Consider the following 17,729-nt stretch of genomic DNA (forward strand, 5'->3'; position numbering starts at 1 on the left):
CAATGGTTATGCCATCCCTTGTATCCTCCCATTCCTCCCTCCTTCCCATTTTCCCCTTACTCCCCTCCCCTATGACTGTGACTGACGGGGACCTCCTCCCCCTTTATATGCTCATAGGGTATCAAGTCTCTTCTTGGTAGCCTGCTATCCTTCCTCTGATTGGCACCAGGTCTCCCCATCCAGGGGACGTGGTCAAATATGGGGCACCAGAGTTCATGTGGAAGTCAGACCCCACTCTCCACTCAACTGTGGAGAATGTGACACAATATATTCTTATAATGGTTTCTTCTCCTCCTAACCCTTCCCATATTCTCCCTACCTCCCCTCCCATCCCAATTCACATCTTTTTTTCTCTCATTAGAAAACAAACAGGAATCTAAGAAATAATAAAATAAATAAGTTAAAATAAAGTCAAACAATCAACGTAGGACAAAACAGAAGAGACAAAGAAAAAGCACAAAAAACACATAGATGCAACGGCTCATTTGTTTGCCCACTGAGGAATCCCATGAAAACACAACACCAGAAGCCATAATATATATGCAAAAGACCTCTAAGGCTTTAAAAAATGTTATTGAGTTAGTTTTCTGTTGGCCATCGGCTGTTGGGCATGGGGCCTGCCCGTAAGAATGGTTTGTGTAGCCCGGCATGGTGGTGCACACCTGTAGTCCCAGAACTCAGCGGGACAGAGGCAGGCAGATCTCTGAGTTCTAGCCCAGCCTGGTCTACAAAGCAAGTCTGGAATAGCCAAGGCGACACAGAGAAAACCTGCCTCAGAAAAAAAAAAAGTAGTTTGTACACACAGTGAGACTCTGTTGGAGAAAGCTATTTTTCCTTTGTAAGCTTTCTGGGTTCCCCTCTCAGCACCGGGGCTGCAACTAGTACAGTCCCTTGAGTGCCCTTTGCATGCTTCCATGGTCTGTGAGTTCATATATGTATCAGTCTTGCTGTGTTAGGAAGGCCTTGATTCCTTGGTATCTTCAGTCCCCTCTGGCTCTTACAGTTTCTCCACCTCCTCTTCCACAGGGTTCCCTGAGTCCAGAAAAAAGGGATCTGATGAAGGCATATAGCTTAGGGCAGACTGTTCCAAGGTCTCTCACTCTCTGACCACAGTCTGGGTTTGAGTCTTAGGAGGGACTTCTGGGATGATGGCTGAGAAAGACACTGACCTATGAATATAGCAGAATGTCATTTTATTGCTACATTCCTTTAACAGAGCAGTAGTGTTTGGTTTTCTTCTAGGTCTATGGCCTTTCAAAGGAACTTTTAAATCATTAAAAAAAAAGTGACCCCTCCTCAACAGATAGACAGACAGATGATAGATAGACAGACAGACACATAGTTGTGGAGATTATGGTTACTATAGTCTGAGTTACCCAGAGAAATTGAATAACATGAATAAATGTCTTTTTTCATCAACCTGTTCTTTTTCCATTTCTCCCTTTCAGGAATTTTCCTTAGAGAGGGCCATGAATGCTATGATAGCAACTTGGGATGACATTTCTTTTCATATAAGTCTGTATCGTGATACTGGAGTCTGTATCCTTTCTTCAGTGGATGAGATTCAGGCAGTTCTTGATGATCAAATTATAAAAACTCAGACAATGAGAGGCTCACCTTTTATCAAGCCGTTTGAAAATGAGATCAAGGTATGTTAAATATGATAGCCCCTGGTCATTTATAAAAAACTTCTATCTTATTTCATACATGTTCTCACATAAATATTTTTGGATGGCTCTTCAAATGTCTATTCGAGTGATAGAACTGAACCTTGATACTTTATGTGGTGAGACACAGAAATATATATTTAAAGATTAACATGCAATAGGAGGCTGAAGAGATAGCACAGTGGTAAGAACACTTGTTCCATTCCCAGCATCCACAAGGTGGTTAATAACCATCTGCAACCCCAGTTCCAGAGGATCTGATGCTCTCTTATGGCCTCAGCAGGCACTGTATGCACACAGTAAACAGACAGATACAAAGACAAGACACATATATGAATAAAAATTAAAAAATAAAGCCAGGTGTGGTGGTACACACCTTTAATCCCAGCACTCGGGAGGCAGAGGCAGGCGAATCACTGTGAGTTCGAGGCCAGCCTGGTCTAAAAAATGAGTCTAGGACAGCCAAGGCTACACAGAGAAACCCTGTCTCAAAAAACCAATAAATAAATAAAATAAAATAAAAAGATAAATAATAAATAAATAAAAAAGATTAACATGCAATAGGTTTGAGATATTACCTAATGTCTTTGAGGGAAAAAAAATCACATTTTATTAAGATTTCTCTTCAGTGACCTTAATAGAAGGAAAAACAACTTCTTGATCTTTGTTTTTCCTTCCCTTCCTTCTTATCTTTCCCTCCTTTTTCTTGAGACATGGACTCACTTTGTACCTTGGGCTATCCTTGAACTCTCTATATAGGCCAGGCGTGTCTCAAACTGGCGACCAGTATTCTGCCTCAGATCTGTCTGAGTACTGGAATTACAGCATGAGCCACCATGCCTGGCTCCACATTTTCATTTCTTCCCTCCCTCCTCCTCTTCTTTCTTTTTTTCCTGCTTGCCTCGTTTCTGTAATAGGACCTCACACATGGTAAGTGTACACTGTAGACTGACAAGCAGGTTTTATAGCAAGTGGAATTTTAAAACATCATTCTTAGTAATTTTTAAATACAGTTAATTTCTAATTTTAGAAAGCTCAGATCACATATCACACTGTATCACCACAGTAAAGTTCTCTATGTCACTATTTAATTCTATTTGTGAACAACAAGCATGAGGGTAATTAATGAATTACTGTCTGCTTCAGAAAAATAAATGACACTTTTTTATTGTTGATATAGGTAACTATGAAAAGAATACAAATTATGATAATCGCTTCATAGTATAATGAAGTCCAGTGTTTTTTTCCCCTTGGGGAATACAAAGCCAATATAGCACAACAAGGAGATAAAAGATTAAGAAAGGGTTATAAACTGTATAACGTAAGGGAGGCTCTGAGGATAGCTCCTACAACATTGAACAAAGACAGCAAGGGAATTTGGTGCAGAGAGTGTGTGTGTGTGTGTGTGTGTGTGTGTGTGTGTGTGTGTGTGTATGATGACATTTACTGAAGAGGCGTGTCATCTAATGTAGTGTTAGCCAAGTATGCACAATCTTGTACCTGCACAGTTAGAGATTACTTTTTAGCTGCTCCTAGCAAATCTTGTAATCCCACTAGTCAGGAATCTGAGGCAGGAGAATCACCTTGCATTCCAAGCTAACCTAGGCTATTTAGAGAGTTAGAGACCAGCCTGGACTACATGACCTTGTCTCTAAAAGGTAAGTAAGTAGATAAAAAGAGATCATGTGTTTAAATACATTGAATGTTCAAAGGCAGTAGAGGGAAATTCCCCTACATATCATTAAAAAAATATTATTATATGTGACCTAGAAGAGGAGGTAGGTAACCTTGTCTGATTTAACCCAGTGCCTTGGTTTTAGCTGAAAAAAACAACAACAACAACAAAACAAAACAAAACAAAAAAAACCCCAGCTCCATCCTGACAGCATGTTTGTAGTTAACAAGTTTGTTCTCCAACTCTAGAACATGCCTCTCTCCCTTTAAATTCCTGTTAGGTAACTAACAATATTAGAATTCTACCTGGAGGCTGTGTAAATTGAGTAAAATAGAAACTACTGAATTGTTGATCCCAGTTTTGAGTGTTAACTATGCTAGTCATTGCTTTAGTGGTTTTCTGTTTCCTAACTGATTTAATCCCAAAGCAGACCTTCAAGTTAGGCATTGTTTATTATCTGCTTAAATAGGTAAGAAACCAAGTATGGGTAATTTGCCCAAATTCACTTAGGTATTAAATGACAGAACTGAGAGTCAAATCAAGGCACTTTTTAAAACCAGAAATAATTTTTTTGTATGTTTTTTTTGTTTTTATTTTTGAGATAATATTTCTCTGTGTAACATCCCTGGCTGTCCTGGAATTTACTTTGTAGACCAGACCGGCCTCCAACTCACAGAAATCCACCTGCTTCTGCTTCCCAAGTGCTGGGATCAAAGGTATGCACCACCACGCCTGGACAGATATAATTTTTAGTTACATTTTTAACTGGAAAGTAACACCTTTATATACTTATGTGGTACATTGTGATGTTTTGATACATTTTTATGTGAAATGTTTAATTTGAACATAAATAGTGCTTCATAGATGATCTTGGCTGCCATTATTTTCAGAAAACATGTGTATGTTAGAAAGTTCTTGTTTAAAAAAAAGTAATTTAGAAGCTCTTTTATGATTCAAAACATAGAGACGCGCCAGCGGTAAGGAGGAGAGTGGCAGCAGGGTCCTGCTCCGCCGCCCCGCTGAAGACTTGGTCTTTGTGAATCTGGTACAGCAGGGCTTGGGAAAACCACACTGGGCAAAGAACTTGCATCAAGATCAGGATTGAAGCATGTTAATGTGGGTGATTTAGCTCAAGAAGTCTGATCACCGGATATCATGGAGTCTGGCAAGATGGCTTCTCCCAAGAGCATACCGCTGAAAGATGCACATATGATGGCACAAATCCTGAAGGATATGGGATACAGAACATGAGCCAAGAGTTATAAATCAGATGTTGGAGTTTGCCTTCTGATATGTGACCACAATTCTAGATGATGCTAAGATTTATTCAAGCCATGACGTGCGATTGGCAATTCAGTGCCAAGCTGACCAGTCTTTCACTTCTCCTCCCCCGAGAGATTTTTTGTTAGATATTGCAAGACAAAGAAATCAAACTCCCTTGCCGTTGATCAAGCCTTATTCAGGTCCTAGATTGCCACCTGATAGGTATTGCTTAACTGCTCCAAACTATAGGCTTAAGTCTTTACAAAAGAAGGAACCTCCTCCTGCAGGAAGAATAACAGTTCCACGGTTAAGTGTTGGTTCAGTTTCTAGCAGACCAAGTACTCCCACACTAGGCACACCAGCTCCACAGACCATGTCTGTTTCAACTAAAGTAGGCACTCCAGTGTCCCTCACAGGGCAGAGGTTTACAGTGCAGATGCCTGCCTCTCAGTCCCCTGCTGTAAAGGCTGCAATTTCCGCAACATCAGCAGTTCAGAATGTTCTCATTAATCCATCATTGATTGGGTCCAAAAACGTTCTTATTACTACTAACATGGTATCACAAAATACAGCCAATGAGTCAGCAAATGCACTGAAAAGAAAGCGTGAAGATGATGATGATGACTATGATAATTTGTAATCTAGCCTTGATGCATGTAATGTGTATACTTTGTCTTGAATCCATTGTACTAAAATTGAACAAGCATGTTAGATGTTTTAAAGCTGTATTTTAGAAAATGGTATTTAGTAAGTATACTTACTATGCTTTTTTATTGAAATGTTCAGTTTTAATAGAGCTGGTAATGGTTTTTTCATCAACCTTTATGCATAAAAAATAAAATTGTCATTTATCAATTAAAAAAAATAGAGATGGCTGAGCAGTGGTGGTGCATGCCTTTAATCCCAGCATTTGGGAGGCAGAGACAGATGGAGAGGCAGGTGGATCTCTGAGTTGGGGGCCAGCCTGGTCTACAGATCAAGTTCCAGGATAGCCAGAGAAACCCTGTCCCAACAAACTGAAAATAACAAATAGAGATGAAGCTCCAAACCCAGGACCTTAAGCTATATATACTTTTTAACTCTAGGCAATCTCTGAGGCTTATTTTACTTTATTTTAAAATTTTAATTTTAATTTGCTCCAAACTGTGCTGATGTAAAGCAAGATCCTTCAACTTTACATTATTTGGGGCTGAATAATTCTTTTTTAAATCTACATTTCTTTCTTTCTTTCTATGTTTATTTACTGCTGTGTGTGTGTGTGCTTGTGTTTGTGTGTGCATGCAGGTGTGCTTCAGGGCATGTGCCGAGGTCAGACAGCAACTCGCAGAGGTCTGTTCTTTCCTTCCACCATGTGGGCCCCCATTTGGGGCCCCAAACTCAAGATGTCAGTTTTGTGGCAAGTGCTTTTACCCATGAGCCATCTCTCTTGTCCTGGGCTGAATAATTCTTTGTTATGGAGACTATCCTGCATATTGTAGTACATTTAGCTGTATTTCTGGCCTCCATCCACTAGCTATTAGCAGCATTCTTCCCCCATTAGCTGTAACAACTAACACTGTGATAGCTCAGACTTTGTGTTGTTTCAGACCCTCCGAGATATTGCCCGGTATTTGGACAACATCGTCCATAGTTGATAGTCCCTGGTGTAGAGCAGGATGTACATTTAAGATCTGGAGTGATTCCCTGAGAGATTAGGAAATGAAATAACTTTACAATCACTACCAAATGTGAGTTCCACTGGCTTAGGGAAACCTTTTGCCTCCTATATTTTTCTAAGCCTGGGTGAGGCTTCTATGAGTGATCTTAAGATGTAAGTTGTCTTGTATTGATACTAAAACAATAGTGAATTCTAAGTAGTTTCTTATTTCTATAATTTATAGTCTTTCTTTTAAAAACTGGAATTTAGTACAGTATGCTCTTTATTTACTAAGGCCTGGGAGGACCGTCTGATTCGAATACAGGAAACAATTGATGAGTGGTTAAAAGTGCAAGCACAATGGCTGTACTTAGAGCCCATCTTTTGTTCTGAGGATATCATGCAGCAGATGCCAGAGGAAGGACGTCAGTTTCAGACAGTGGACAGACACTGGAGGGATGTCATGAAGTTTTGTGCTAAAGATCCAAAGGTAAGTGTTTGTTTTCCTTCTTATAATAAGTGAACCTTGTTTGGGGTTTTAAAGAAAACATTTGACTTTTTTCTGACTATTAAAATAGACCTTACTCGGCTGTCAAATACAAATAGCCAAAACATCTAGAATGTAACATTTATATAATTCCTGATTGTGTCATGGTGGTTCTTGCTATAGGTAGTTTATTGTATATATGGGTAATAATATAAATGTTTATGTAAAAAATAAAAAATGTTTAATTAATAAATAAAAAATAGACCTTACTCACTGTATGCAGATTGGAAATTTTATAAAAATGTAAGTTCAAAAGTATCAAAATAATTTTATTTTTCAATTCATAATAATACTACTTGCAACCTGTGTGTGTATGTGTGTTGTGTGCATGTATGTGTGTGCATGTATGTGTGTGTGAGTGCGTGTGTATGCATAGTGTGACTATTTTAGATGAACAGGTAACTCACTTGACTCCCACTATACACAACCACTCTAGGAAGTAAACGGATACATGAAACAGTGAGATAAAGAAGAGGATGGAGAATGCGTGATCAGAACGGGTGGTTCTATATTTGCTTGGAAGTGTTAATTAGGGAAAGAATCTACTCTCAATTGGTCTCAGTTCCTATGTGGTCTTTCCTATTAAGACCAGGGTTCTAATGTTGAAAACAGTATTTTTTTTTTCACACAGTTAATATAAACTATATCTCTGCATTTACTTTTTAAATGTGTTCAACTTACGAAATAACTTTTCCAATGCTGAGAGAAAAACTAAGTCCTAGATTTATTGAGAGTTAATTATAGAAATGTGTAAAAGTAACTTTTATTCTCCTGACTCAGTTGTTGTCTGGGAGGCTTACTGCCTCCTTCTGCTAACCTAGGCCTAGTCCTGGAAGCTTCTAGTCTCTGTACAATCTAATTTAGACATAGAATGCTTTCAGCCTCTGAGATTTACTGCTGAATAAGCTCACCCTTACTTGTTCTTTCTGAGCTCTGTGCTGGCTGGTTCAACTCAGGTGTTCTGGCTCAAACTCTTCTCCCAGCTGACTTATTCTATCTGGGTTCTCTCTTGGCCCAGAATTGCTCTGCTTGGTCTCAAACTAACTCAGCAATCAACTTTAATCTGAAATGTATAGATTTCAAGGATTTTTATCTTACTTTTTGACTTTAAGAGCTTATCAATACATGATTTTTTTTGTAGATTAGAGGTCAGCAATTTTTTTTCTGTGAATAGCCAGTTAATACATTTTTTAGGCTTTGTTGCATGGAGTCTGTTTTTAATGCCGACTTCTGCCACGGTAAAGTGAAAAACAGCTAGAACTAATATATAATGAATGGGTATGTTTCTACCATAATAAAAGTTTGCTTATAGACACTGATAACGTTGTTACTTATGTTGTGAAATATCATTATTATGTTCATTTTTATCACTTAATTTAATTTTTTTGAGACAAGGCTTCTAGCCCAAGTTGCTTTAAAAGCTCTATATAGCTGAGAACGACCTTGAGCTTCTGATTGTCCTGCATCTACTTGTGGAATGCGGGCATTGAGCTGTGTGCCAGCACACTCACTTCATGCATGGTGCTAGCAATAGAACTTTCAGCCTTATACATGCTAATCAAGCATGCTACCAACTGTGGTACATCCTTAGTCTCCTTTTTGTTGGGGGATGTGTCTGATGTATTTTGGTGCTAATTAATAAAAAGCCATCACTTGGGCAGGACAAATGAGATAAGTATGGCTAAGGTTTCTGGGCTTGGAAAGACAGAGAAAATCTTGGGAAGAAGAGGAGAAAGGACCAGAGGAGGAGAGACGAGAAAGGCCACCATGGGTTAGACGAAAGAGAAGCACATGCCTGTTATGGATTAAGGATTTGGCCCAGATGAAAAGCATTAGCAAGTATTTAGGATTATGGATGGAAGGTAGCTTGATAGAAAATATTAGAAGCAGATGGCAGGGGATTGGGGCAGGTATCCCCTACCTGCCCCACTATGGGAAGTAGTTTAGAGGATTAATGTCTGCCTTACTCCAGGTTAACTAAGGATATTTTAAAATATAACAGGTTTGTAATATGAATAAATTAATAAAATAAAAATTAAAAATAAATAAATAATAAATAAAATATAACAGGTGTCTGTGTCTTGATTGATTGCTAGCAGATTATACTGGTGTAATAATAATAATAATTATAGGCCTGATAATAAACAATTACTAGGCCCATACTGATAAACTAAAAGCAACACCTTTTAATTATTTAACCTTCCAAAAGTGTAAACATACTCTTAGTTTGAGGGTCATACAAGAACTAGCAGCTGGTGAGATTTGGCCAGTGAGCTGTAGATTGCCAAATCCTGCTGTAAATTAAGCTTAAACGTCAGTTATAAGAGCTAAAGTTAAATCATACACTATCCTAACAAGACTCTTCCCATATCATTTAAAAGAACACAGGCCGTATTGAGTGGTTAAGAGAACTTTTCTGTTCTCCAGAGGACTCAAGTTCAGTTCCCAGCAGCACCCAAATGCCTGTGACTCCAGCTCCAGAGAATCTGATGCTTTAGGCCTCACTAGGCACTACACTTGCCTGCACAAACCCATGCTCAAACATACCTTCATTCATACACACAATTAATAATGAAAAATTAAGTCATTAAAAGAAAGTAAAAATATACATGACAGTCATTTGTAAGTAATGTCTTGTATTATGTATGATTTACTGAATTTTAATAGTTTTACATTATAAAAGAAATTTCAAAGCTGGATGTGGTGCCTATAATCCCAGAACTTATAAATCCATGGCCAGTCAGGGCTACATAGTGAGACCTGTCTCAGAAAAAAGAAGGGGAGGGGGAAATATTTCACTACTAATTTCATAAAGTTTCAAAAACATTAACACTTTTACATATGTATATTAATGCTGATATCTTACACCGAGCACACGGGTGTGTCTCATGGGAATCTGTCTTGTAGGTTCTTGCTGCTACCTCTTTAACAGGCTTATTGGAAAAGCTACTGAACTGCAATGACCTTTTAGAAAAGATAATGAAAGGACTGAATGCGTATCTCGAGAAGAAGCGACTTTTCTTCCCTCGGTATGATAGATAATCAACTGTGCTACAATTTAAGACGTTTCCTGGTGTGTGATGAACTGCCACTAAAGTTATCTAATTCACATATTTTTTTTCTAGCTTTTTCTTTTTATCTAATGACGAAATGTTAGAGATTTTGTCAGAGACCAAAGATCCACTGAGAGTTCAGCCGCACTTAAAGAAGTGCTTTGAGGGCATTGCTAAGCTGGAGTTCCTGCCTAATCTGGATATTAAAGCCATGTATAGCTCTGAAGGTGAGCGAGTGGAACTGATTGAGCTGATCTCCACATCTGCAGCGAGGGGCGCTGTAGAGAAATGGCTCATTCAAGTCGAAGATCTAATGCTCAGAAGTATTCACGATGTGATTGCTGCATCCAGGCTGGTATGTTTCCTAGGATTAAATGAATAATCTACATTCTGCAAATGCAGCATTTTTTGTTTGTTTGGTGAACATTATTTTTCTCTGTATTTTTAACATCATTAGTAAGAATTGATGATAATGATATACAGAGTGACACATGCAACAATACAGGTATGTCATAAGAGGAAAATATATTATCAGTAAGAATAATAGAGTTTATCAATTTAGAATGGACGAGGGTCCAGCAATAATAGGCTCATAGAGGAAGTTAGACTAAGACTGAGATACGAGAGATAGATAGAAAATAGCTAGACAAAGAGTTAGTTAAAGAATAAGTATCCTGTGGAAAGACTCTGGACTCAGAACGATTCCAGATTTTGTGAGAAACTGTTAGAAGATCTCTGTGCCTTGGGTGGAGTGAACGCAATGGAGAATGAAGATAAGCGAAGGTGGAAAGGAAGACAGGCACGGGAGCTGTGTTAACCAGGGGAGTTCATAATCTGGGTTATGTTTTTGTACCACTAGGACTGTGGTATAAGGACTGTCCAGACAGGAAGACAAATTAGGAGACCGTTGTATTGGCCTAGAAGATAGATGATGTGGGCCGACTCTAGACAAGTGGTGAGAGCTACGGAACAAATTAGACGGATGAGAAATGTATTTGCATCTAATTTCAACATGTGTTACACTGACTGCATAGTAAAAGGGGGAGAAGGCCTCAAGAAGTGCTTTAATGTTCTTGACATGCGTATGTTGATGAGACTTACCCTGGGGGACAGCCTGCAAGACAAATAGGTTGGTGGAGGCCTGTGAAGGATCAGAGTTTTATTCCCTAAATGTCAAAATTGAAATGGTGCCAGACATAGTAGCTCACAGCTACAACCTTAGCCCGGAGAGGCTGAGGAAGGTAGACTGCTCAGAGTTTGAGATCAACCTGGGTGACATAATTCCAGGTCAGCTTTGGCTACAAAGTGAAGCTGTCTCAAAAAATAATAATAATAATAATGGCTAAGCAGGTAAAGGTTCTTGCTGCTAAGCCTGCCAGTCTGACTTTGATCCCTAAAATCCATATAATGAAAAAAAAAAAAAAAAAGAGGGAGCTGACTCCCACAAGTTGTCTTTTGATCTTCACACATGCACTTTGACTTATATACCTGCCCCAACAATATATAAGTAAACTCAATAAATAAAACATTGCAGTGGTATTTCTAGTAGGCAAACAGCCATGTGTTTTAATACTTGCTGATCAGGGTCAGACACTCTCAAGCATGCTGTTAAAGAAATTATCTAGTTCATTTGTTGCTTTTGAGACTTTACCTTAAAATTCTAAATGAGACAAACATAATAAATGGAAGGAAATGTAACACCTGGATATTTTTGTTTGTTTGTTTTGGTTTTCATGACAGGGATTCTCTTTGTAGACCAGGCTGCCCTTGAATTTACAGAGATCTGCCTGCTTCTGCCTCCCTAGTGCTGAGATTAAAGGAGTGTGCCACCACACCCATGCTTTTTTTGTTTTCTATGTACATTGGTGTTTTGACTGCATGTATATCTGTGTGAGGATATCGGATCCCCTGGAACACGAGTTACAGACAGTTGTGAGCTGCCATGTGGGTACTAGGAACTGAACCCAGGTCCTCTGGAAGAACAGCCCCTAGCACCTGGATACATTTATGTACCTCACTTAATGCTAATCAGATTGTTCTAATCTCAAAATATATGCTTTCCCTTGTTCTGCCTTTAACACTACAAAGGAGCAGTTGTGCACTGAGTATAGTTTTAAAACCCTTGCACCCTGTGTCCAGCAAGGCACTCACTGTGGGAGTGAGGACAGCTTCATTTTCTCTTTATCTTTCAAAGTTATTATTATTATATTAATTCTGTATAGTATTTATGGGTGTGTTAGAGAGAGTAAGTGCACAGTAGTGCAAGTGCCCATGGAGGATGACACCATATCCTTCTGGACCTGGAGCTCCTAGCAGTTGTGAGCTGCCGGACATGGGTGCTGGGAACTGAACTCTGGTCCTCTGGAAGAGCAGCACCACAGTCTTAGCCACTCAGTCTTCTCTCTAGCCCAGAGCTCATCTTGAGATGGCTCTTCTGCAGCTTCAGCGTTTTTGCAATAAATCTAAATATGTTTCTCCTTTCTTTATGATTCCAAACTGAAAGCACATAGAAAAGCATCACCACTGTCCATGAGGCAGGACTTTGAAGTAATAATTACTTTTCTTTAGAGCTTATGTTACTTTGTTGTTTGATTTTATCTATAGGTGTTCTAATAAGAAACATTTTATAAATAATATATCTATATTCTTATAGTTAATGTGCTATTGTATTTTATTTTTAAATGTGTTATTTTAAAAGAATACTTTCATTAGCATCAACTTCAAAATTCATTCTATAAAGTTTTTTTAAATTTATAATTTATATTTGCTGTTACCATTTGTTATTGGGGCAAGTTACTTTTAAACTATTAAATCTTCCCCCCAAAATACATGTAAAGGTTTTAAGACATGAAAGTATTAGTAGTAGATGAAAATATATTTCAAATTCAAATGCATAGATTGTTAAAATGTATATAATTTTATAAATGTTAATGTATATCCTGGTTACATAGGTTTTTAGGAAAGTTATAGATAAGTAACACAGACATTCTAACTACAAGCTCAGTTTTTAAATGTATTGTATGGTCTCTGCCTTGGTTGCTACACAGCTATGACAAAATAACCTCATATAAGCAGTTGAAGGAAGGGAGTGTTTATCTCAGCTCACAGGTCAATGTATGCTCCACTGTGGCAGGGAAGGCAAGACGGCAGGATCCAGAAGTAGCTAGCTGCATGGCTGCTAAGCCAGGAAGAGAAAAGCCATGAATGCTTGCTAGTGCTTAGCTTTCTTCCTCCATTTTATACACAGCAGAATCCCCTGCCTCAGGACTATTCCTACCCATAGTTAAGATGGGTCTTCTTGAATCAGTTAACCTAACCAAGATATGCCTCCAGAATCATGCCCAGAGGCCTGTCTCCCAGGTGACTCTAGTTCTGTGAGGTTGACAGTTAACACTAGCCAGCAAGTTTCCTTTCCAATTAAAATTTGACATCAATATGTATTACATTTGATTGGTTTGCAAGCTTTTGTACATTCATAAATCATAGATAAGCATAAACCCATTTTATAACCTTCACCTTTCTTATGCATGACTTTTTAACTGGTTTAATGAAATTATTATATTTTCCTTATAGCAAAAATAATTTATATTGTTCATCAAAAACTTGACAACTAACCCAGCAAAAGAGCTTTAAAATTATTAGATGTTTTCTCTTGTAACCTTTTTTTTTCTTTTTTTGGTGCTGGGGTCCATGACTAGGCTGGCCTGCCTCTGCCTCCCAAGTGCTGGAATTAAAAGTGTACACCACCACAGACCAGCGTATCTTTTTACCTTTTAAAGACAAAAATTCATTTTAATTCTTCAGGCTTATCCAGAATCTGCAAGAAAAGATTGGGTCAGAGAGTGGCCTGGCCAGGTTGTTCTTTGTGTTTCTCAGATGTTCTGGACTTCAGAGACACAGGAAGTTATAAGCGGTGGAACAGAGGTAAAGCAGTATTTGATTTTAAACAGCAGCATTGTTCTTTTCATTCCATATTTCTTTGTTTGCTTGTCTGTTCTTTGCAAAGATAATACTCCACTGAATTTCTCTATGTAGCATTAAAATTATACACTTTTGAAGTCTCTATTATTTTTATAAGGCTTACACAAATTCACTCTCTAACTCACTTATATTTTGAAATAGATGATGAAGTCACAGTTGTTTCATAAGTAAATACTGATGTAAAGTATGTGCCATACATTTGTGTGTAACGTCAATTAAATGGCTGTTACTTTACAGGGGTTAAAGAAGTACTACAAGGAACTCCAGTATCAACTAAATGATATCGTAGAGCTCGTCAGAGGGAAACTGTCTAAGCAGACCAGGATCACACTGGGGGCTTTGGTTACAATTGATGTCCATGCTAGAGATGTCGTCATGGACATGATTGAGATGGGTAGGTGGCTGTTTCTCTAACATAAAATGTGAAATATTGATAGCTTCTAAGAAACAAAGACATGAGTGTTTTCTTAAGAGAATTCCTTTTTGAATGATCTTTTCTTTTTGCTTATTTTTTGTTTGTTTGTTTGTTGAGACAGGGTTTCTCTGTGTAGCCTTGGCTGTCCTGGACTCACTTTGTAGACAGGCTGGCCTCAAACTCACAGAGATCTACTTGCCTCTGCTTCCTGAGTGCTGGGACTAAAGGCGTGAATCACCACTGCCTAGCAAAAATATGAATTATTTTAATATTTGCTGTTATAAGATTACTTTTTAAAGTTATTTTCACTTAGTGATTTTATTTTATCCTTTCTAGGTGTCTCACATGATACAGATTTCCAGTGGCTTGCCCAACTTCGCTATTACTGGGAATATGAGAATGCACGAGTTCGTATCATTAATTGCAACGTAAAATATGCTTATGAGTATCTTGGGAACTCACCTCGACTTGTCATAACTCCTCTAACTGACAGATGTTACAGAACATTGGTATGTACTTAAGTTGCTTTGTTCACACATTAAATATTAGTTTTTGATAAAGAATTAACTTTCTTGTCCAAATTTAATATTGGCTATTCTCATTTGTTTAAAACATTTTTACGTGTGTGTGTGTGTGTGTGTGTGTGTGTGTGTGTGTGTGTGTGTGTGTGTGTGTGTGTGTGTGTTACTGGATGTGCACAGGTCAGAGAACAACTTTCAGGAGTCTGTTATCTCTTATCTGATGAGGCCTGAGGATTAAACTCAGGTTCTCAGGCTTGGTGTCAAATACCTACACCTGCTTTGTCATCTCACTGGCCCCTTATTTATTAACTTAGTTCTAATAATCAAATACACTTATCCTTTCTTAACCCCAATTCTTCTTATAAAAATCTTTTTACTATGTATTTCTATTGTATTATATATTATATATAGCACATAATATAAATATAATATAATATAAATTATATTTGTATATATGTATATGCATGTACATATATACAAATATATAACATATACATTTACATATATAATGTATGCATGTGAATGGGAATGTTGATGTGTGCCACAGTATGTGCATATGTCACAGAGGATGACTTTCAGCAGTAAGTCTGTTCTAACCCTCTCCCAAAGGTTTCATAGACTGAACTCAGGTTACCATGCTTGTATGGCAAACACTTTTATGTTTATCTTGCTACACCCCAAAATTCTCTTTATGTAGAATTGTAATAGAGCATTTACTCCTCAGTCCCCACCGCCATTTTTAATATACAAATTGTTTGAATTCTATTGTGTACAAGTCATGAGTCACTTCCTTTGTGACTAATTAGAAATAGAAAGGTGCTGAAGACTAAGGACAAAGCCAGAGCTTCAGAAAATAGCATCAGTTTTTTACAGTGGAGTGCTAGAGAGATGACAGGAAGATGAGTGAGAGCAGCTACATTCCAGAACTCCAGATTGCTGCTGCTTGGCATGGGCGACAGAACTAAAGTAGGAGGCGCTGCAGAGGGTGGCTCTTGGCTGGGAAGACAGAGGTACAACTACTACACCCCCATGATAGTGACTGTCAGATAGGATATAGGACCTCTAGTTAAATCTAAATGTCAAATGATTAAAAATATAGATCCTCCTTATGGGGATGGCTTCAAATGTGGCACACCACCCACTGGGCAAAATATCCTAGTTTCTGTCACAGACAATTCTGTCTAAAAATAGGCAAACTTGGATGCAGGCAGAGTCGACAGCCAAACTCTGCCAAGACAGGGTAAGCAAGCCCTCAATAGTTCCTGCCCCACAAATACGTGTCAGATATATTGGGCCAGAAGGCTGAAGAAGATGCTTCAACGTTATAGGCTTGGGTGACTGATTGTTCATGTAGCCAACTGTCTCTGTCATTTTCTCATTTTGGAAGCTGCTAACCTGCACTTCCTGTTTACTCAGGTAATTGAGCTTTATTCCTTCTCAAGTCTCTGATGGGGTTGAAGACCAGATAGTTTAGTTTCACAATTAAGCTTAGTTGTTTAGGGGTTAAGATGTTTTTAGGTCTAGATGTTTTAAGTTGCTAAAGATGAGATATGATAGATCTTGATTTACATTCAGAATTTTAGACTCACCAAGATAGGAAAGATGTTTTCTTCAAGTTTGCCAAATATAAATAGCCAAATCACTATGAATGTAACATTTATATAATTCCCGATTGTTTCATGATTCTTCTTACTGTATATAATTTATTTTATTTATGTGTAATAGTATAAATGTACATGTAAGAAAGAAATATAATAATATATTTATGTGTCACTTAAAGATAGAGATATATTCTAGAAAATATTTTTAGGTAATTATATCTTATGCAAATGCCACAAAATATGCATTTGCAAAATCAGATGTTTTCTAAAACTAGATGGTACGGCTAACAGGGCGAGGCTGTATGGCACATGTTACTGGCATTATCTGTTAACTGAAGCATCGTGACATGGTGTATGGTGTGTTTGGTGTGTGTATGTGTACGTTTTATCTAAATAATGTAAGAGAAGCAAGGGAACTGCTAACAAATCATCCATTGTTCATTTGACGTTTACGTTTCCCTATGCATTGTGTATTTTTATTTTCTGCATCTGCCAGTCCAACCTGGGAACTGAGGAGGGGCATGAAGAAACAGCAACCCATTAATGCTGAGTAGGCTGGAGTATAAAGTTGAGTTATTTAATAGCAGATGAAATGAGGTTCTTTTTTTTTTTTTTATGTATTCGACTGCTCTATCTGCATGTACACCTGCATACCAGTAGAGGGCATCAGAGGGTATAGATGGTTATAAGCCACCATGTGGTTCTGGGAATTGAACTCAGGACCTCTGGAAGAGCAGACAGTGCTCTTAACCACTGAGCCATCTCTCCAGCCCCTGAAATGAGGTTCTTGTGCGCATGATTTATTAGGGAAATAATTCATATACTCCTAAATTTAAACTCTGATTGTTGAAAAAGAAGAATGCATATTACCTGAATACAAAATAGGACACGCTGATATTGGAGAGAGAAGTATAGAGCAGTTCTTTGGGGATGCAGAAAATGGAGACCATACCAAGAGTGAAAGGCATAATGTAGAAAAGTCATAAATGATACATTTGTTTGTCTTCCAAATATGGACTCCATTTGTACCATTTATTTCAAGTATTCACCTCTTTGCAACTAGCCACCTGGAAGGTGTCTTTATTATTTTCTACCCGTATTTTCACATCTACTTTCTGAAGAAAACCATCCTGAATTAATTTTACTCCCTCAGAGCTATATTCTCCATTCTTGAAGGGGAACTATGTGTACGGAAAGTATTAGACACCAAAGAGACTTTGTTACATTTTACTTGCTGAGGAGCCCCTTTAAACTTCCTGCTTGTATAGCCGTGGCAGTGTAATTGGAAAGGTACAGCAATATAATGATTACTGGCTTCCCTGCAGCTATAAATACAAATAACTTCATTTGGCCAACAACTATCTAGTTTG

General features: G+C 38.0%; 1 protein-coding gene and 1 pseudogene across 1 annotated transcript in view; both read left to right on the forward strand.

The window, feature by feature from the left end:
* The window catches only part of Dnah12 (dynein axonemal heavy chain 12), a 155,622-nt gene that overhangs the window by 32,082 nt on the left and 105,811 nt on the right, over nt 1–17,729 (forward strand). The window contains 7 exon segments of the mRNA XM_051140594.1: nt 1,449–1,649; nt 6,537–6,731; nt 9,696–9,817; nt 9,914–10,196; nt 13,646–13,765; nt 14,060–14,216; nt 14,574–14,746. Coding sequence (XP_050996551.1) covers nt 1,449–1,649; nt 6,537–6,731; nt 9,696–9,817; nt 9,914–10,196; nt 13,646–13,765; nt 14,060–14,216; nt 14,574–14,746 — 1,251 coding nt within the window.
* LOC127184282 (transcription initiation factor TFIID subunit 9-like) lies at nt 4,377–5,245 on the forward strand (annotated as a pseudogene).

Source organism: Acomys russatus, chromosome 3 (genome assembly GCF_903995435.1).
Source record: "Acomys russatus chromosome 3, mAcoRus1.1, whole genome shotgun sequence".
Taxonomy (NCBI): domain Eukaryota; kingdom Metazoa; phylum Chordata; class Mammalia; order Rodentia; family Muridae; genus Acomys; species Acomys russatus.